This window comes from Durio zibethinus, chromosome 19 (genome assembly GCF_047325235.1).
Source record: "Durio zibethinus cultivar Kanyao isolate XHJ-2024 chromosome 19, ASM4732523v1, whole genome shotgun sequence".
NCBI classification, from domain to species: Eukaryota; Viridiplantae; Streptophyta; class Magnoliopsida; order Malvales; family Malvaceae; genus Durio; species Durio zibethinus.
In genome coordinates, this window is record NC_143180.1 from 7,086,818 (window position 1) to 7,109,285 (window position 22,468).

General features: G+C 30.6%; 2 protein-coding genes across 4 annotated transcripts; both read left to right on the forward strand.

The window, feature by feature from the left end:
- The first annotated feature begins 2,508 nt into the window (after window positions 1–2,508).
- Window positions 2,509–7,409, forward strand: LOC111309863 (ACT domain-containing protein ACR10-like). The gene is made up of 6 exons (XM_022908860.2): window positions 2,509–2,956; window positions 3,141–3,362; window positions 4,562–4,667; window positions 5,626–5,965; window positions 6,414–6,695; window positions 6,793–7,409. The coding sequence occupies exons 1-6, from the start codon at window positions 2,803–2,805 to the stop codon at window positions 6,928–6,930; spliced, it is 1,242 nt and encodes a 413-aa protein (XP_022764595.1). The 5' UTR covers window positions 2,509–2,802; the 3' UTR covers window positions 6,931–7,409.
- Window positions 7,410–8,473: 1,064 nt separating this feature from the next.
- LOC111310354 (glycine-rich RNA-binding protein RZ1C-like) lies at window positions 8,474–13,957 on the forward strand. Of its 3 annotated transcripts, none has more exons than XM_089748504.1 (5): window positions 8,488–8,629; window positions 8,748–8,895; window positions 10,275–12,275; window positions 12,818–13,308; window positions 13,569–13,957. In XM_089748504.1, exons 4-5 carry the CDS (start codon window positions 12,821–12,823, stop codon window positions 13,792–13,794), a joined length of 714 nt encoding a protein of 237 aa, XP_089604630.1. In that variant the 5' UTR covers window positions 8,488–8,629; window positions 8,748–8,895; window positions 10,275–12,275; window positions 12,818–12,820; the 3' UTR covers window positions 13,795–13,957. The 3 variants fall into 3 exon arrangements, with proteins under 3 accessions (XP_022765467.1, XP_089604630.1, XP_089604631.1); XM_089748505.1 differs by having other exon boundaries at window positions 10,291–12,275; XM_022909732.2 differs by lacking the exon at window positions 10,275–12,275 and having other exon boundaries at window positions 8,474–8,629.
- The last annotated feature ends 8,511 nt before the right edge of the window (window positions 13,958–22,468 follow it).

Sequence of the window (22,468 nt, forward strand, 5' to 3'; positions counted from 1 at the left end):
TTGATTTATTTTAATATCTGAAATTTATTTTTTTTAAAATTATAATATTACGGAGTGTGTTAGATGATATGATAATGTCATGTGGTTAATGCCCGTTACTTAGTTGATAATCTTTCATAGCTCAGTGATAAAAGATAAAATTTTTAAAATATTAATAACTAAATTATAATTTATTATAATTAAATGATCAAAATAAAAGATTATTAAAATTTTAATAACTAAACATATAATTTATCATTTTTTCTTATTATTGAAACTAAAGTTTAATTTAATGCAAAATCATATCCATTTTTTTTTTTTTTAAGAAATCTTTGTATTCTTTTCTATTTATTCCAAAGGAGGACTTATCTCTTAAGGAAAAAAAAAAAGGAATTTGTAGAAAAAGTTGTAAAACTTATAAGACGAAGAAAAGGACAAAAAAATAAAATAAAATAAAGAGCATAACATTTTTTTTTTATAAAAGCTTCAGTCGAGTCAAACAAATCTTTAAAGAGACATAAAAATCGAAACGTTTATAATGGAGATCAAAATGTTAATAAATTTCATAAATAGATGATCAAATTATGAAAATTTCAAAATTAAGTAATCAAAATAAAAATTAAATTTTAAAATGTAAAATAGATAAAGTGTAACATAATTTATATTTATATCGAAAATTTATTGTTTTAAATTATAATGTTACATTACGTGTTATATGACGTGATAATATCATATGATTAATGTCTAATAATACGATAATACCATGATAGCTAATGGGTAGTCTCTCACAATTTAGTGATAAAAGAATAAATTTTTAAAATATTAATAATTAAATCATAGTTTTTTATAATTAAATGATCAAAATAAAAAGTTACAAAAATTTTTGTGACTAAATATATAATTTATCTTTTTTTATTGTTGAAACTAAAGTTCCATTTATTATAATTTTTTAAGAAATCTTTGTATTATTTTCTAAAAGAGGACTTACCCTTTAGAAAAGTTGGAGATTTGAAAAAAAATATTAAGTAATTTTGAAAAGAGATCTACTACTTAAATTTGGAATCTTAAATCTTAGAAGATGTGAAAGGGACAAAGAAAATAAATAGCATTAAGCATACAAAGTAATGGTAGTTGATATTGAAAAGCAAGAAAGGATTATAATAGAAGAAAAGGCTAGAAAGCTATTTAATAAAAAAAAAATTTTGTTATTACTCAAAAAAGAAAACAAATGAAAATAAAAAATTGTCACCTACCTCCACCCAATTACCAACCCTTGCAAAACTCCCATTCTTTTGGTTTGGTCTTTGATCTCTCTTAAAAAAAAAAAAAAAATTCTAATACTTGTAGAAAATTTCCTTCAAATATTGGTTTTTTTTTTTTTTTTTTTATAAAAGTTTTAGCTTATATCTATCTTTTTTTTTAAAAAAAATTTTTATAAAGCAATTGTTCCCCTCACTCTTTATTTTTTTTGGAATTATGCTACTTGTGCATTAATTTTGTTTTAAATATTTATATTTTTGGACATGATATAGAATTATTAAAAATTTCAAAAATATGATTTATCAATTTATGGATAAATCAATTGTTTATTAAACGAAAAACCACAATCAAATCAATACATTATTACCACATCTTACAAAATAAAGTATTAGAATATCTTTAATTACCAAAAAAATTTGAAATAAAATAGGTAAGAAAAACATTATTTTATTTATTTACTATTTTAGAACATCCAACATTCTAGATTTGAATGACAATTATCAAACCAATTTAGGAAAATTTCAAAATGAGCAATGGTATAGATTATAACAAGGATCATAACTAATGGTGACTTTTTTTTTAATGAATATTTCTAAACAACTCAAGGTATAAATTTTTTGATATTACAAATACAAAAAAAACTATAATTATAATTGAATATTACATCCATATATAAAGAATTACTAAATAATTAATTAATAATTGTGATTGTTAATCATAGAGTTAATCTCCAAAGACATTTAAAAATAAAATCAAAATGTCTTTTGTTGGTCAAACTTTAATTCAATTAATTCATCAATTATTTTTAAAAGATTAAAATTCTAATATATCCATCCCTTTCTTCATTGATCTGTTTTGTAAAAAAAAAAAAAAAAAAGCATTTTGAATAGTGAGAATTTGATATTTTAAACATGTAATTGTTATGTATGAAATTTTTAAAATAAAAAGTTAGAAGAAAAAAAATAATTTCGAACTATATTTCCCAAAATAAGTCTCCACTTACCTTAAAAAATTTTTTCTATCTTTTATTCTGATTATGGATTGAAAAAGGAAAATCAAAAGTGAAGAAATCGCATTGACTTTTGAAGAGTCGGAATCAAATAACAAAAAGGCAAGTGTGAAGATTCAGCTGAAGCAGATCTCACTTGATCAATAAACCCCACATTTTAAACTTTAAAAATATAAAAGAAAATGAAAAAAATTTCCATTTCTTTTCTGTCTTTGTCAACTATCAACAATAAATAGGAGTAAATAAATGCCTTAAAAACTGGCGAGAAATTGAAAAATGCAAAGAAAAGAAAAGAAAAAGGAGAAACACAGAAAGTGAACATAATCTCTTTTCTCTTCTTTTCTCAGATTCTGTCTTGTCTTTTGTTTCTGTTCACTCTTTTTGACGGAATCTCCAATCCGTTTGCCTCAAAGCTGAGCAACAAGAGGCAAGGAAAAGGAAGCCCTTTTTTTTAGCCAAAAAAGAAAGAAGAAACAGAGCAAAAACAGGGCAAAAACAGATCAGAGAACAGAGTGGAGAGAAAGTGAAAGAGAAAAGAAGAAAAGGGGGGAAAGATGGACATTTTGAGAGAAGATGTTGTAGTGATAAGTCCAGCAGAAAAAGCAGGGGATTCCACTGTGATATCAGTGAATTGCCCTGATAAGACTGGGTTAGGCTGTGATTTGTGTAGGATTATTTTACTCTTTGGTTTAAGCATTGCTAGAGGAGGTAAGCTTCATTTACTCACCATTTTTTTTTTCTTTTTGGAGTTGTAGCAAAAATATAACTGATGGGTCATTGTGATTTTCTTTGTTTTTGATCTTCATGGGAATTTATAACTGGTTGATGGTATAAGGGATTTGGAAGTATAAGTCAATAAGTGATTGTCTCTTTTTTCTTTTTTGTGAATTAGATTTTTCAACAGATGGGAAATGGTGCTACATAGTGCTTTGGGTGGTTGGGAAAACAAAAACACGGTGGGATTTACTGGAAAAAAGGCTATTGGAAGTGTGTCCATCATATTTTTCAACATCTGGGATCAACTATTACAGATATGCAAACCAGCAGTCAAAGCCATTGAATGTGTTTCTTCTGAAGTTTTGGTGTTCATCTGATAGGAAAGGACTATTACATGGTAAACTTTCTTTTATTATATTTAGTTATTTATTTTTTTGGGTACAAAGAGGGGCACAGCACGGAAATAATGGGAAGGATTTGAAGTCTAGATCGGCTGGATGCCACATTTTATATTTAATCTTTAATGAAGGAAAATTTGCTGCCAGATTTAGCAATTGGTTAGCCATCTTTAATTTAATTGTTATACTGGTATTTGTTTTGGAATTATTCTGAACATTGGGCATTGTTTTGCCTCATTGCTTAATGTCTAAAGTGAGATTTGGTCCTCTCTTTTAGATGCATGATGATAGAACAGAAGGATTTTTGCAGCTAATCCAGTTGTGCTGCAATTAAGAAAAGTTACTTGATTAAATTGAGATGGATTACCTTTTGTAGTTGTTTATTAACTGGAAATATGTTCATGAGAATGAAGTATTTTTGAGAAGGATTTTTCTCTTTGGGATTTATTTTGCCGTTGGATTAAGATTGTAGGGTTAATTTTATTGTTTTCCAAGATGTTAAAAAAGCCAAAATTCATGGCAAGATTAATGGGAATTTTATGAGTTTTGATGAAAAGCAATATGTAAGTATTAAAATGTGGACTTTATTTCAACCTTGTAGCTGGATCTGGGGGAGAGAAAGGAAAAATAGGAATTTTTAAAAGGATAACCTATGTTGCTCTGATTCTTCATTTTCCTTGAAGTACCTGTGTCCGACACATATCCAGATGTTATTATGGGGGTAATGTGGAAAAACTTGGAAAAAATTGAACGTACCCTTGTCAAAAACATATTCGTATCCAACACTCACCCCCCAAGTCCGAAAATAGGGATCAAAATGACACGTGAGCAAATTTTTTTAAAGGGAAACAGGTATCGCTATGACTCTTCCCAAAACAACCAGCCTCTTAGACTACTTTACCAATCTGTTCCTCTTAATGAACTACCCCTCATAGTCAAGTGATTTATTCACTCTTTTAAGCAAGGAGGTCCATAGTGGGAAGCACAGCTACATGTCCTCTAGCCTCTGCTTTTTTTCCTTTTAAGTTTATTTTAAATAAGTCAATTGCTTTTCCTTGCTTAATTGCTTATGGTTACTGTGCCATAATGGAGTGTGGTTGTTGATTTTTGAGATTCATCAAGAGTTCTGTTGTGTTTATGGTAATTGGTATGTCCATGTCTTTTAGTTAATATAAATTTCCCTTTTCTGTTTCCATAGATGTAACTCGGGTCCTTTTTGACCTGGAGCTTACGATAAAGAGAGTGAAGGTATCCACCATTCCAGATGGAAAAGTGATGGACCTCTTTTTCATCACTGATACCAGGTTTGTCAGCCTTGTGAACTTTTTGTTTAACTTGAAAGTTGTAGTTGATCTTCTTCTTCAATTTTCCTTTTTGCACTGTAGCTTGGTTCTTTTAGATCTATTTGATTGTTCAGTACATATAGGCAAACTTAATAGAGTATTTGATTATTAAGGGTGTAAATCTTTTCACAATGGTTTCTCCACAACCAGCATCAGCTGGCTGGGGGATGATGTAATTCTGATAAATGGCATGTGCTTTCATGATAATAGAGTACTTGGTTATTGAGGGTGTGTCTTGATTCGATCCGGCTTCATTACATCTTTAGTTTCACTACTGCTTTGTATCCCTGATGTTGCCATATGACTATATCCCTAAAGTTATACTTGATCTTTCTTCATTAAATTCAATGGAACCTTTTATAATTCATTGCATATGAACCTTAAATTGATGATATTTTGTAGTTAAAGAAAAGATTTTATTAATTAATGCATTGGACCTCCGAGTAGGACTTTTTATATAAATAAAAAAATTCCCTTATGTGTAATTTATCTAACATTAAGAGGAATAAAATTTATTTTGATGGATGAGATAGAACCACTTTGCTGTCTGTGATGGAGTGAAAGTGTGTTTCAATATTAGGAAAGAAGAGAAGATATTTGCATAGCTTCCAGTATCACCCCTGAACTCTCCTGGAACTTGTACCATTATGTCAATTGTCAGGGGCAATGTATGCATTTGCTGTTTCCTGATATATATTTGTGTGTGTCATGTACTGAGACTTAAGCTCCAGCTAGAACTCCCACTAGTCTCTGAGAGAACCTTGGGCCTGGACTAGCACATGGCTGTGACATGTGCAGGTGTGTCAATGGTAGATTGATAAGCAAAAAATTTGACATAGCTGCCGGAACATGCTATATAAGAGAGAGATTATTGAAATGCCATTTTAACTTGGTTCTTTTCCCCTTTTTTATAATTTAGGGAGCTTCTTCATACAAAAGAACGACAGGGTCAAACAATTCTTCACTTGAAAAGTGCACTAGGTGATATATTGGAAAGTTGTGAGATTGAATCAGTTGGCCCAGAAATAACTGCATGTTCACAAGGCACTTCATTTCTTCCTTCTGCAATCACAGAAGACATGTTCAGTTTAGAGCTGCCTGCTGAACGATATCCCGGTGGATTACTTGCCTCAAACCCCATATCAATTACAGTGGATAACACCCTTAGCCCTTCCCACACGCTTATTCAAGTCCTCTGCCAGGACCACAAAGGTCTAATATATGATATCATGAGAACCCTCAAGGACTACAATATCCAGGTATATATATCTTAAAATATAAACTTTCGTATTAAAATTTTTTTCTTTTTTGCATTTCTGAGCCTCTAAGTGCTGTTCTTTGTATTTGCTTACCATGGGTAAATCTGAAGAAGGAAAGCCATGATAAGTTAAATGGTCCATTCCTTGTCATTTTTGATGGGTTTATGCTTTAAAATTGCATTATATTACCTTCTGAAAATGCTTGAAATTTCATTTAGACATTGTAGTTCCGTGTTCCATGATGGAACATGGTCATAAAGGGTTGTATCATAACTGCAAAAGGTTCCAAGAATATATTGCATGTCTTAACACTTGCAACCCTTTCTCTGATCTCCGGCTGCGATCTCTTTTGTAATAATAATAATAAAAAAAAGACTGTCATTTAGTTTCTCTTTGATTGCCCAATTACCTATAGATGATCCCTTTAGAAATTAATATTTCATATCAGGTTTCTTATGGAAGATTCTTTGCGAACGGAAAAGGTGGGTGTGAGTTAGACTTCATAGTTCAAGCCGATGGCAAGAAGATTGTTGACCCCAAAAAGCAAGATGCATTATGCTCTCGTCTGAGGATGGAGCTTTGGCGTCCTCTTAGACTGGCAGTGGTGAGCCGGGGCCCTGACACTGAGCTACTTGTAGCAAACCCTGTTGAATTGTCCGGCAGAGGCCGGCCTCTTGTTTTTCATGACATAACCCTTGCTCTCAAGAATCTCAACACCCAAATCTTTTCGGTATTAGCCTCTATATCCATCATTATTGTTTGTCATAAGTGATTGTTGCCCCCAATATCTAACTGCAATTTTGGGTTTTTACCTTCAAATTTCCCAGGTTGAGATAGGGAGACACATGATCTGCGATCGCGAATGGGAAGTATACAGGATCCTACTTGACGAAGGAGACAGTTATACTGTGCCAAGGAATAAGATTGAGGAGGGTGTTAGAAAAATGTTAATGGGATGGGAATAGATTAAGATCAGTAAATCTGCCTAGAAGCCTTCAGCTCGCCATAGCCAGTGTACAGCATATCTTTTTTAGTCTTTGTTACTAGCTAGATATCAGCGGTAAGTTGGAAAGTAGCCTTAAAAGAAATGAAAAGATGTTTTCCTTCTCAAAAAAAGGAAAAGAAAATTGCCAGGATTTTTTGTTTCCCCTTTGTGCATAGCCGAGCAGTTGAAGCTCCAGGGTTCAGTTTATGTGATCAAATATAGCAGCAATTACTTTTAGAACAACCAGACGAGGCTGGATGTAGTTCGGGATAGTAGAAAGGATTGTAAGTGCTAAGATTTAAAAGTCGTACGGTCAGTGGCTTCCAAAATTGAGTGTTTTGGTAGAAAGCAAACTCTTCGTAACTGGTGGAGTGAACCAATTCAACGATGTCTAAGAATTTCATGTACTAGCCAGTAAATATTTTATTTTCATATTGAAATGAAAATGCATTAGGGTTGAAAAAGAATCAAGAAAATTAAAAATTGATTCGAATTATTTAGTTTAATTTTTTTATTCGATTTGAATTAATTTTAGATATTAAATATATATATTATATTTAAAGCGGATTTTAAATTGAAAAGTAAAAAATTAAAAAAAATCAAATCAAATTAAATTATATATTTTTATTAATTTTTAGATATATTAAAATTGTTTTATATATAAATCTTTTTAAATATATTAAAATTTTATTAAAATAATTTATAAAAAATTAAAAAATTTAAATTTAAAAATCGATAAATTAAATTGAATTGATAGAATTCAATTAGGATTGGATTAATGTCAAGAGGCTAGCTTGGAATCGGATTAAATTTTAAAAATTTATAATATTATGCATTATAAAAAAATAAAATCAAATTTGATTCGAATCGAATTATTATCATTTTTAATATGTATTTTCACTTTTTGTTTAATAATAAAAAAAGTAAAAATGAAAACTAAAAACATTTAATCAAAATTACTAAATAACTAAAATAAATTAAATAAAAATGATAAAGCTACATTGAAGTAAATCATGCGTTTTCCTGTGTATAACACCATGTTTGCCTTAAGTAAATTTAAAAATTTTAAATACGACATAATTGTATAATAAAAAAATAATATGATTTAAAATTTTAATAAAAATTATATGTAGATTTGATAAAAACTATAAGAAGTGTGTATTTGGTGTGTTGATACGAATTATAAAAATATAATTTTGATGCTTTGCATATGTTTGACACAAAATAAATAAATATAAATATGTAAATAATTTTTGTATTTTACATATATTTAATAAAAAATAAATATATATAAAGGGAGAGATCAACTTATACAAAAAAAAATTATATTTTTTTAATTATTGATTTTAAGAGATCCAAAAATGAGATTAAATCTTTTTTTTCACTTATTTTCTCATCTTTTACATATATTAAAATTAGTTTTGTATTAATATAAGTTTATTATTTCCTTAAATATAAATATACAAATTATTGGATTCCTAGGAAGTACAGTGGCCAGTCCATAACATAAAGGCTCAATCTTCCTCTTACAAGTATTGTACCTTTAGGCCCATTCCTAAAAAGTACAACAACCAAGGGGAAAATCTTTTTACCCTTTCATAATTGTCTAGGGTTTCTCATAAAATTCCCCCCCAAAAAAAGTTTTCAGAATTTCACTGAAACACCAAAAGCCAACAGAGGTAGACCAAAAAACAATTTTCTTCCCTTTTTTTTCGTGGGAAAGTTAGGATTTTCTCAGGAGACAAGCAGACGTTTTGTTATATTTTAAAGAATTTTCTTTATTCTCTTATTTTGCAGGTTTTTAAAGAAAGAGAAAAGGAATTTTACGTGAGGGATGGCGGGGAAAGAAGAGAACCGAATATTTGTGGGAGGATTATCATGGGATGTCTCGGAACGAGAGCTTGAGCATGCGTTTAGTCGCTTTGGCAAAATCCTTGAATCGCAGGTACCCTTATTTTTTTAAAAAATTAAAATAAAATGTTTTCCTTTTCTTATTTCTGTCTTTTTTTTTTTTTTTGCATTATTTTTTATTGCCTAGAAAATTGAAGAGTAATTGAGAAATTAGCTAGTTTTGAAGTTTGTGGGAAAAAGGGTTGTTGAATGTGCCTTCACTTTGGTTGAATATTCTATTTTTAGTTGTTGAATTTAAGTTATTTCAGTGCTTAGGCAAATTGGTTTTCTTTGGTTCTTCTTTTTTTTTTTGAATTGTATTGTGTTTAGTTTCAATATTGAAGTTTGTGTTGGAGCTTTTATATCATTTTAGTTTCAAATTGGGTTTTGTCATTTTAAGTGATACTATCATTCTCAAAATTCTAATTTTGGGTCTATGATTTTGATTTACTATGTTCTGTATGTGAGAATTTTCTTCTCAAGTAGGTCAATTGCAGTGAATTGCTGAATTTGCTCGGTAACTTGTATTTTTGTCAAGTGAAAAAATAGGTGCATCTAGTTGTTGAACATGGTCTTTCAATATTTTATTTTTTGGATTTGGTTGAAAAAGAAAATGAAAAAGTTTTGGTTTTTCTGCATCTAATTTTTGAAGTGCATGTCAAGTATGAGTGCAATTCTCTTTATCTTCTCCTTTTTTTTGTTTGACTTTCATCTCAAAAGAAATTGTTTTTGTAATTATTCAATCTTGTTTTGTTCTATTGTTGGTGTCAGAAACTTGTGCCCTGGACATGCTTTTCAAAAGTGAACAGTTTTCATAGAGCTGGTGTTTCATAACCTTCATATACTTAACACAATGTATGCAGGCAAAAACTCAGACTTCAATCTTTTATCTAGATTTACGTGACTTTAATATATTCACTAGCACAAGATTTTAACACCCAGTTGAACTTTACTTTTTTCCTTGCCTAAACTTGGTTATGTGAATATTATTCCTGTATTTAACCCAAAGCATTAACAAGATTTGTAACAATAAAAGGCAAAAGAGAGAACTAAACTATTGAGAAGCGAAACTCATATTTTGCCATTATTGACACTTCTTTGACTATATTTTGTTACTTTTCTTTTTTTTAATGATATGTTGCCTCTTTTTTGGAAGATGGTTATCATGTCAAACTCTCCTTGATAATTTAAACATGCCACCATAACAAGTCTCTTATCTATGTTTTACACAATTGTTGCTGATAGAGAGAAACTGCTTGCATATGTCAATTGTAGAACCTTTTTTACAAGCTTATGTGATATTGGGCTGTAACTAATATGTTTGTTTTGCTTTTCTTTCTCTTTTCATTATCATATTAATTTTTGTTACTTGTCTCTTATCTTGTTGAAATGCTGGTAAATACATTTTGACATGCTGTGGATCGGTTCTTTAAGGAGTGTTTTTGGTCAGGGTGACTGCATCAAGTTGTTGAAGTGCAAAGTCATCTGTATTTCTGATGTTCAAGCACAATGAATTCATTTAAATTTAAGGGTATGGTTCATGGAGGGGGGCTGAAGTTAAAACAGAGTCTTTTAAATTATTTATTGAGAAACAGATCTATTTGGAGTAAAGGATCCTTGCATGAAGCCATAAGCCATAAGTTTTTGCTTTCTTTGTGAAATTTACTTTTGAAGAGCCAAAAATGATCATTGAGGCTGTCTAAAGAAATATTTCTTGTTTCTTAAGTGGCTGTCTGTGCTAAAGCATCACAATGAAGAATTTTTTGGAGTTAGCTTCCGAAAAATTTATGGCAAGACCAATGCCCTTGTTCATCATGGACAAGAAATGAGTACTGATTTGTATCATTTTGCCTTCCAAGAGGACCCAGAGGGTTGTCAGGCAATTTTTTACTTTTGTAGGGTATATGAAGCATTTGTGTACCTTTCTTTGTGGTGAAGTACTTGTGGAGCCTTATGTTGCCATACAATTCTAACGTGCCTGACCTTTTTAGTTATGGAGTGTGCTTGTGTGTCATCTTTGTCTCTACTCTCTAGCCTCCTGTTTTCTGGGCCATAATGTTCTGAATGATGGCTAAGATTCAACGCAATTGTGTTTTGCTAATGCACGATTATGCAGTTTTCCTGAGGTAAAAGTTACCTGCTTTTGGATGGGATTGACATCATTGTTTCTGCTGACGTGGTGAGCCCTTGGTTCAAGATCCAGCTTTTGTGCCTCACTTTGTCAAGATTTCTCTTTTGATTTGCTTTGAATTTCCCAATTGATTCAGAAATGAAGTCAGTACTGGATTAGTTTTGAACATGTTCAGGAAAGGTTTCACTATTTTCATTGGAGTATTGATGCACTTGTGTTAATCTTTCCTCTTATCTAACCTTCTAAACTAGTTAAAAGTGAGTTTCAGATCAGTCTTAAGACCTAATCCATGAATATTCATATAGGGAGCTCAAATCTTACATTTGCATGCTTGTATCACTATTCAGCCAATTGATATATTAAACCCCAATTTCTTGTTCTTTTGCTCGTCTCCAATGGAAGCCTCAGGAACTAGATTGTATTTATTCTGAGATCCAAATGTGTTCTTCTACTAGGACTGCATCTGTATGACAGATAATAGATCCAGCACTCTCTGTAGGATTCAGTTGGATGCTTGTAGCATTGCAGTGACTTCATTATCTCCTTCAGATTTGATAACAAGAGCCTTTTCTAAGTTATCTACTTGTGCGACCCAAAAATGCTGGACCTGTAAGATATTGGTCTCAATATTTATGGCAGTCGGCTGAGCCAGCTTTTCGATTTCTCGTCCTAAACTGATGGCACATGGATTTGAGAAATACACCTTTATAGTGTAGCTTATGTCTGCAAATATAATCTAAGTTCACCAGGATATGCATTTCTTTAGCAAGTCATGTCGCGGGGGCGATTGTTCTCTTGATTTTAATAAGTTTTGCTACTCTGACCATGTGTCATTGATCCTATTGGCATCCCTGCTGACTGGATTAGCCAATCGCTATAAGCAGCTAGTTTGGGTTTGGTTTCCAAATTGAAGAAAACTTGTGATGAGGCGTGATGATGTATCTGCTTCTTATGTGATCTATAGATTGCAGACAAACCAGTTGATATGAGAAATGTTTTTTAGCTTGGCAAAGATTGATTTTGGCTAGCACCGGTTTAATCAGGATGTCCAATTTGTATTAAAAGGAGAGAGGAAGAGAGAAAAGGAAAATCAGAAAGAAAACCATTTTTATGACCGTATGTGGATTATGATAACTTATGCATAAACTGTTATGTCAGATCATGTGGGAAATGAGGTCAGGTCAGAATACTCCTATTTTATCAGATCAGAAAAAGGAAAAATGTGCTGTATCTTCTGTTTTGTTTTAAGAATCTTTGCAATATCAAACACATGTTGATGCCTTACCCACTATAACAAGGAGAAAGTAAGTTATGTTTCGTTCTTTCCTTTCCCTTACTATTTAGTACAAGTACTATTTGTGCAGACCATGGTTCTGAAATCCACTTATTTCATTTCCATGGTTGAAGTTGATGAATTTTTATTGGAAATATATTTTGTTTTTATGAGTTTTACAATTTACCCAATAACACCATGTTCCTTTCACTTTTTTTCTTCTTGAATAAAATTGAACTATCTGGTTTTGTAAGTGATAGATGCACAATAGATCTGACACATAATTGTCTGGAGTGATGTTCTTCAAATTTATTAAATGTCTCAAGCTGCAGAGCATGGATTCATCATGAGCTTAGGCTTCTGATCTACCTCTAGTAGTCTTATCCGTAGGGTATTTTGTGCATGTTATTTTTTTTTTCCATCCTATAGTGTACAAATGATGTATGCTACTTATTTGTTTCTTCCATGATAAAATGCTAGTGTATGTTGTATAATATATATGTAATATGTTGTACTTGCTTTACATTTTCTTTGTTTGGCATTAGCTTTTTGTTTGTGTTTGTATGTCTGTAGATCATGTTGGAAAGAGATACGGGACGCCCGCGTGGATTTGGATTTATTACATTTTCTGATCACCGGTCCATGGATGAAGCTATCAGGGAGATGCATGGACGAGAGCTTGGAGAACGCATCATCTCAGTGAACAAGGCTCAACCTAAAATGGGTGAAGATCTTGACCATGGCTATAGAGGAGGTTACTCATCAAGGGGCAGGGGAGGCTATGCAGGTGGAGATAGGCCTGTAGGACAGGATGAATGCTTCAAATGTGGGCGCTTTGGGCACTGGGCCCGAGATTGCCCTTCAACTGGTGGTGGCCGAGGTGGGAGTGGCGGCATGTTTTCTTCACGCTCAAGGTATGGAGGGGCTGATGACCGTGGTGATCGCTTCAGAGATCGTGATCGGTATGTGGATGACCGTTATGATGGTGGACGCTATGGAGACAGGAACCGTTTTGACAGCAGAGATGATAGATATGGAAGCCGTGATCGTTATCTTGGTGACAGGTATAAGGTTCTACCTAATGTTATTGCGGAATGAGAAATTCTCTGCACATTTTCACGTCATCTGTCTTACCTATCTTTAATTTTTTGGTTAATACTATCGCTGTTAGACTGATTTTAACATGTGCTTTGAAAAGTACTTCGGTATGATGTTGTGACATTATATTAGGTTTTACACTCTAGCCTTAAAACCCTACTCCTATTCATGCGGAATCCAGATTTGCTTTTCTTAGGAGATTCTAATTCTTCCGCGATCTATGCAGGTATGCCCCCACTGGAGATCGATTTGATCGTAATGGTGGTTCAGATCGTTTACCTCAGAATGGTTACGGCAAAGAAAGAGGGTATCGAGATGTTGCTTCAAGAGGTAATGATAGGTATGCAAGTGGAGGGCCAGCACGCAATGATGGAAGAGGCTACAGGAACAGGGCTGGTCCTTATGATCGTCCGGGCAGGGGAGGCCGCCCTTCTTCCTTTGACCGCTATTAAGTGTTGTCATGATTTTCATTCAACTTTAGGTCTGAACAGTGTGCTAGGTACTTGTTTTGTCGATCAATCATGTAGGATGCGGGAATTTCTATGAATGGTAGGATTTAACTTATGCAAGTTTGCTTAATTATAGAACCTGTTCTCTCAGTTCACTTATTTTTCACTACATCAGTACATTTTCATTTAGTCATCAAAACTGAGGTAAAATGGTATTCGAGTATTTGATTCAATGGAAAGCGTATCTATTCTCTTTTTTCTAGGGGCAGGTTCGAATCTCAATAGCTGGTGCATATTTTCTCCTGTTTAAGAAGTGGGTCCAAATCCCTTTCCCTCGGAATAAGTAAACTTGTTTGGTTAAAGGTCTATTTGACATTGTTGTTATGATCGAAAAAAAATTCGGTTCGAAAAAATTGTGTTGAAACAAAAATTATTGTGAAGAAATAAAAAATAAGTTATTTTTATTAAAAATAAATAATTGAGAATTCGATAATTTTTTCTTTAAATTATAAATTATAAATTTAATTGTACATTTCAATTAGCTTTTGCAGTAAATTCATTTTTAATTGTCAAAAAGTGCTTTTACCATAAATTATAATATGTTTAGCATTGTGTTTGCATCCAAAAGTTGCATTTTAAAATTCAGACGTAATCTTATCAGAGGCTTAAATTTAGGAATGAGAGTTGGAAGTTCATGGCCTGGCCTGCTTCCATGTATTTTGTCCCCATCAACAAATCTTGGAAATTTATGACTGTGAAGATGGAAATTCAAACCGTTTCCAACAACCCAATTTGGAATTTTGAATGCCAATACTTTACTTAAATTATTATAATCAAATGGATACTCTGCCTCCAACCTTTTCAACTAAGAAGATGAGTGTACACTACAAAAATACACGTGTGAGTTCTTTCCTCTTTGTGTGAGCACTTTGACTATTGATTGTTTGCTGACAAAATTTAGTAGAATAGTTGTATAGGTGTGCTCGACTTGCTTTCCCTCTTCCTTCTGTTATATTTTTTTATATTATATTTTATCCTTCTGGAAAAGCAAGCAATGTAGAATTAGGGAGTTGCCTACGAATTTTAGCGTGTCGACTTTGAAGCAAGACAAGAAAAACGGTGCAATAAGATTGTTTCTTTTTCGAATTGATGATGCAAGCGGTGCGTAATATTGATGTTTCCTGGATTTTATGACCAGTTGCTTTTTTTTTTAATAAAATAAATTTTAATATAAAATAGATATAATAATTTATGTATTTATATTTAATTTATATAAAATATAAAATTTATTGTGTTATAATTAATATTGATAAATAAAATAAAAATATTTTTAAAATTTTTTTATCATATTTATATATAATTTTTATAAAAATTTTAGATCGTATTATTTTTATATTTTTATTATATTACTGTATATTATTAAAAATTATTAAATGATGAATATAAATATAAAAGATATCAAGAAAAAAATTACAGATATTTAAATTTTAAACTCTAAATTTAATAAATTTTACTAAATACATATTTTAAGTACCATTTGCCGAATTATTTTTTGCATCATAAAATATCATATTATCCAATAGTTCTGTTTTATGATTTTATCTGAAAAGTGGATAATAAATAAAAAACATAATCATTTATTTTTTATGAGTAGTTAATTGATGTGAGATACTTCAACATTTTTTCATAAACAAAATCTATGCAAATTGTATTCCTTAATCCATGTCTCATTTATAAATCTTGTTTCTATCTTTCGATTTTATTTTCGATGAAAATTCAAATTTTTTTTTAATCCTTTATTCAATGAGTTAAAAAAAAATTTATTTCTCTCATCATGAAGTATCATATTGTCGCACAATCCTAAAATATGATAGTTTGACTAGACACATATGACATGGAGGTAATAAATAATAATTAAATTTATAATAATTTTATTTCTTATGATTAGTTAGTCTTATTATAGGATAATCTACTCACATATGACATGGAGGTAATAAATAATAATTAAATTTATAATAACTATTTCTTATGAGTAGTGAGTCTTATTATAGGATAATTTATTGTTTCTCTATAAATAAAATCTAAGAAAATCATACTCGTAATCTTTAATCTTTCCTTATCCTATATGAACAAGAAGCTTCTATGTTAATATATATCCGTTGAGATTTTTAAATATAAAGGCATTTCACACCAAAATCAACATGAAATAAATTATACACGCAAAAGAAATAACATTTAATATGAATTGATATCAATTGCTTACATGCACGGATAAGAAATAAAAAATCATTATAAATATAAATATTACAAAGAATATAACACGCATAAAAAAATTATTTCTAAATGCAAAACAAACCTAATTTGTAAGCTTTTTAGTGTTTTAATGGATAAATGTATGCAGATAATAGATTGATTACAACTTTCATTAATTTTAAAAGCTAAAATCCATCCACCCTTTCCTTTACTTGATCTCCAAAAATTTATATTCGCTAAAAATTATTATCTATTAATATATCTATCCGTTAAATAAACTTAATCACTAAATAAATAAAATTCCATCGAAATGCAAACAGATTTCAATTAGAATTTGAGTCACCATTTAAAACTATCCTATATAACAAAAGGAATTTATTCAAGACAAGATAGGGATCTTTTACTTTGCCTGTTGGATTCGTTGTCCACATGGTTTGGACTGAGAAACCTGTGGTTATCCTCCAAAGCGGTACACATCCTAAATGTGTAGGTCATTAAGCATTTCTAGCGGGCAATAACTCATGTGATAAGTAGAAAATCAAGTTTTTGATGAGGAAAATTCAAAACAGATGTAACAATTTAGCAATGAGACCACAACTTTTGAAATTCATGCGTGCAACTGGTCCTCGATGACAAAGATGCTTTCTTGTTTTCTAGTTCTTTTGTTATTTCCATATAGAATATTCAACAATGTCCCCTTTATGATTTGTGGGGGTAGGATGAAAAAAAGGATTGCAAAAGATGCCGTTGAGACACTGGCATTGACCTTTTGGTTCCAAAAAGATATAGGCAATTGATCTATAAATGAAAAATGTGTTGCATTGACAAAGAAGTGATATCTCAGTTCACTAACAGCCTCCACATTTTGGTAATGCATTGCTGCTATATGATACTTGGAATCCTAGCAAGTTGTCTTCTTTTTGTTTTCGAATTTGACAATGTGATGATGAAATTCAATCTTCGTGGCATAATAATATAGAAGTTTTATTCTATACATCATGGTAGAGTTTTTTTTTTTACTCTGCAAGCATAGTTAGAATTCTGTCACATATCTTTTTATTTATCGTATCAGTGAAGTTTAATTAAAAATTTCAACAATGTTCTAAAAGAATTTTTTTTTTCATAATCTCGTGGGAGAATTTTTGTAGGATAATTATGGCTCTTCTATAATTTTTCATTTTTGGACAAAAATGTTAGGTATCTTTAATAAAATTTTTAATATGATTATTGATATTTTTAATTGAACTGCACATGAACTAGAACAAGGGATAGTTTAAGTAGAAAGTTTAATTGCAAATTGAGCTGATTCTGTACGTTAGAATCAATATTTAGTTTCAAGATCACATGCATTAGAAAAAGGGGTTTCTTCAGTTCAAATCTTTGAATAATTTTTGCTTAATGTCCATTGACAGCTAATCCAAATTCATTTTTCTCAAGAATCTAAGCCCTTACCATTAAATCAATATCAGAAGAAATATTCATCGTTTAATCTCCTTATATCATATTCTATCAGCATTTTTCTTTATTTTTTCTAAAGAATCTGCACGTTTTTTTAAGTCTTGTTTAGTTTTAAAAGTATTCCCACCATTTCAAGAGTTTGGTTTAGACTGAAATTGCTAGATTCATCCAGTGAAGCAGGTTCTTCATTTTATTCATTTTTTTTTCCTGCCAAATACATGCAGTTCATTTTGCCATTGATATATATATATATATATCATTTTCCAAGTCCTTTTCCAGATGGAATCTTCAATTGGAATATTAACGTCAAACCCTTTTTTCTTCTAAGCTAACATCAAGTTTAAAAATATGATACGTCATAGAACATATAATCGTAAAACACGTATAATTTGAATTTAAATAAATATTTGAAATAAAAATTCAAATTTAAGACGTGTAAATTTACGTCTCATTTTTAAACCATATTTTCTAATTTTCCACTAAAAGATGATATGTTCAAAGTCATCGTGTGTGTTGTAATAATTCAATTGCTTTCGATTATTGATCTTGCTTGTACGACATATACGGTTGACTAAAAATTGCATGTTCAACAGTTCAAGACGGTTTGGTAGCCTCTCAAATCCCACTTGAAGGCTACTTCCAGCCAGATCAAATCCATAAATCCATTTAAATAACTGTAAATAAACAATCAATCCCATTATTTTGTGGGACGTGTAACATACATATGATCAAATTGTTTCAACAAATTCTGGTCATTAACTATAGTTTTTTGTTTGAAAATCTGATAAGGCCGTAGGGCATCCTCAAATAAACTATACGTGATTATTACAGTTAAGAATACATTTCTAATTGATGGTGATGTTTGGTATTTTGTTCATACTTATCAGTTTTTGTAGTATATATGATTTTAAGTAATTAATATCAATGAAAAGATGAAGGAATTGCACATATGTATTATTGTTACACTTCTTATGCCGTACACTCTACGGTAAACATGATTAGAGGTAAGTATAAACCGGGTCCAACCAATTTGATTGATTAGTTTGGTTTTAATAATGATCAATTAAATAAAGTAGTTTAGTTGATTAATTTGATAAATTTTTTATTTTTAAAATTAATAACCGAATAAATTGAATTAATCGATCTCTCATCACTTTAACATATATTCAATGAGAGATATATCTATAATATTTTTAAAAAAATCATGGATGATAATTTTTTATCGTAGAGGACAATGAAATTAAGCAAAAGTTTAAAAACTATAGGTGGAATCTTATTGGATTTCAATAATACATGAACCTTTACATTCTAAGTCTGATTATCTGGAGAGATAATTAACAATTTGGTAAAAAAAATAAACTATAGGTTTGCCATATAATAAGTAGTTTTGCTCAATATTTTATGAAGTAAAAAAAACATTATCTTTGAGATACTTGCTGGGTCAAATATTCAAATTAAATCCCTAATGTGAAGTAACAATTTTGAAGATTACATACTAAGGCTGTAGCCTTTTCAGGCTAGTAACAAAAAAATAATTGAGGGATCCCAAAGAAGGAAACAAAAAAAAAAATTGACGATGGGTCGAATAAAATATTATTGTGGAACTTATGGGTCTCAATTGATGAAAAGTTGACCTAGAAATAAATTATTTGAAACATAACAACTTGGGTTTTTATTTTTGTTTAATAATAATATTATTAATGCTTTATAAAGAGTTTTTAAATAATATAAATTGTAAGTTGTAACCAAATGAAAAAAAAAAGTTTTCATAGTATGAAAACATATTTAAACAAAACAGGAGTTTGAAGCTATATATATGAATTGGCCAGGTATGACCTCTCTTTTCATTTAGATGATTTTAGATTTAATTTTAGGATACTCAAAAGTCTACCAATTAATTCCTCTTAAAAAATTGAGGACAATAATTTAAAGGTCCATTGATACTTAAATCATAAACTATTGACTATTACTTAACAATTTTAATTGCTTTTCACATGTTCTAATTAGTTAACCCTATTGAAACATTATATTATAATTAAGCTATTATAATATTGCTTAATTTCCACTAGACTATTGGAATTGCGAGTAGAAGTATTTATGGATCAGATCATGTCCTGATTGAAGAATCTTATTAAAGCAATATTATATGATAATTCAGTTAGTTTGACTTTCATCACATGATTATAAAGATCAATTGCACAAGTTTAATGGTGAAAAAATAAGTAATTAGGATCAATGATGAATACATTCATATGTTCCCAAATTGATTTTTGATGTAGATAATTTAAATTCAAATGATATCGATAGCCTGTAATATGATGTATAGTCTAAATTCAAGCGATATCGATATCTTGTAATATAACATATCAGTTATTCGTATTTATAGTTGTAGTAAAAAGTATATATAGATATTCATTGATCTCATTCAATGAGTTTTGCTTAATTTGACTTAGTCACATAATTATAAGATTAATTGCACAATAATGATAACTTGATCATATGTACTACATGATGTTAACATTAACATACGTAAATACTTTAAAAAGTTTTAATTAATAAATAATTAATTGATCAAGCAAATAAGGAAGGATGGACGGCTGGGGCAAGTAAGTATCGAGGAAGCTTCCTTTAAACAGCTGTCCCCTTTCCCCAAAAATGGATATTCTTCTTTAACCATTTTTATTATGATCACGATGACGATGATATTTGTAGACACCAGTTTTATCTGGATCTATTAATTTTTATTTTAGATTAACATTAATAATTTTAATAATAATAATAATAATAATAATAAATAAATATATATATTTTTTAAAAAATAATTATTAATTATTATTAAAACAAAAGAAAGAGAAAATATGAAAAAGAAAAAAAAAACAGAAAGTAGGGTGGCTGGTGGGGTCTCGACCAGCCCCTTAACTAGCCCCTGACCAGCCCACTTATAGTCACCCTACAACCACCCAGATCCCCTTTTTGAACTCCTTAAAAACTCCTTACTTCTTCAAAACGAAGCTCTCTCGGACTCTTTTCCCAAAAAGCTCTCTCAAACTCCCCTTTCCGAAAGCTCTTTTGAACACACAGCCTCCCTTTCAACAAGCTTTTAAATACCCAAAATCCTAGCCTCCCACACTAAAAAAAACCCAAGCCTCTCATGAAAACCCATATCTAAACAGCAAACTAAAAAACAGAAACAAAAAAACAAAGACAAACAGTCCTCCTCGTAAGGAAGAACCTCAGCGTCGAGCTCCCTACAAGAACAAAAAAAATCAGATCAGCTTTCGTTTTACAAAAAAAAAAATAGCAAAGTTAGAAAAGTTCAAACCCCGATCTAAGCCGATCGGGGATTGTTCTCCCGAAAAGGACCTCAGATCTGAACTCAAGAGGTTGAGAGGAGCATTGCGATGTATTTTGGTAATTTTTTGGCTACCGGTGACCACCGACAGCGATCGCCGACGACGACCTAGGTGGCGGCCGACGAGGTGGTCCGGGGACCGGACGACGAGAGCTCTGGAGCTTTTCCCAAAGCTCTCCCCCCCCTTTTTTTTTTTTTTTTCTGAAAACAGAAACCAAATGAACAAAATTTTTTTTTCGGTTATATATAAAAAACAAAGAACCAAAACGACGTCGTTTCGACCAAGAAGATCCGCGCGTTGACTCGGATCCGACCCGAAATCCCTGCAACCCGACTCGTGAACCCGTTCTTTCAACGGCTGCTGATTGGTCCAATTGAACCGATTTGAGCCGGAGTGAATCGTAGACAGTTCAACCCAACCAGGCGCCAAATCGACCCTTTTTCAGTCCAACCGAGCTGGTCGTTGACCGGCCTAGTTCAGGTAAAAATTTTTTTTTTTTGAATTTTTTAAATTTTTTTATATTATTATTTTTGTTATTTTGAGTTTGTTTTATTTATTCTTGCATGATAAATTTTTAAATTTGTTATAATAAATGTCTCATTATTTTAATAATAATAAAAATGAAAACGATTTAAAATATATATTAAAAATGTTCAAAAAAATATTTATTTATTATTATTATTTTCCCTGTTTAGATGTTGGAGGGAATAAAAAATATTTTTCTAAAAAATAATTCCTTCTAGATATTGGAAATTATTATTAATAAATTTTCATAAAAAAATAATAAATATAAGAAAATTTTAAATTAATTTTAAAAAATTATTAAAATCAAAGTTGCTTCGAAAATCTGCCTAGATGTTAGAGATTTTTAGAGATGTTCGTATTTTCTTAAAAAAGCGAAACCTTAAACACTAATTCTTAATTTTCAAAATCCTAAGTTTCTAAAACCCCTAAAATCCAAAATCTCCTAAAATTCAAAATCCAAAAATTCAAAATCCAAAAATTTGAAACCCCTAAAAATCCAAAATCCTTTAAATCTTTTAAATCCAAACCACTTAAAATCCGAAACCCTTAAAATCCAAAACCCCAAAAAATTTGAAATTCTAAACCTTTAAACTCTTAAATCAAAATCCTAAAATTCAAAATCCCTAAAATCCAAACCTTTAAATCAAAACCCCAAACCTCAAAATCAAAACCTTAAAATCTTCAAACTCTAAAATCAAAACCTTAAACCTTCAATATTCTAAAATTCAAGCTTTAAAACCCTCTAAACCTTAAAACCAAACCTCCAAAACATCTATTCAAGCCCTTACTCAAAACCTCTTAAAAATCCTAAGGACATGTGTGAAAATTCCATTTGAAGCAATTTGTTCCCGAATGTCGCCTAGATGATGAGGTATTTAAGAAATTTTACTTCGTTAAGTCTTTTCACACGATTTCTTAATTCGCACTAATAATAAGATTAATAAATAAAAATTATAACAGTAAATCGGGATCTTAAATATAAACAGTCGCACCTAAGCTCTGCCTAGATGTTGGAGAGTCGGGGTGGTTTCATTATACTTAAGAATCCAACTTTTAAATTACATTTCATTTTATATGACATTCATTGA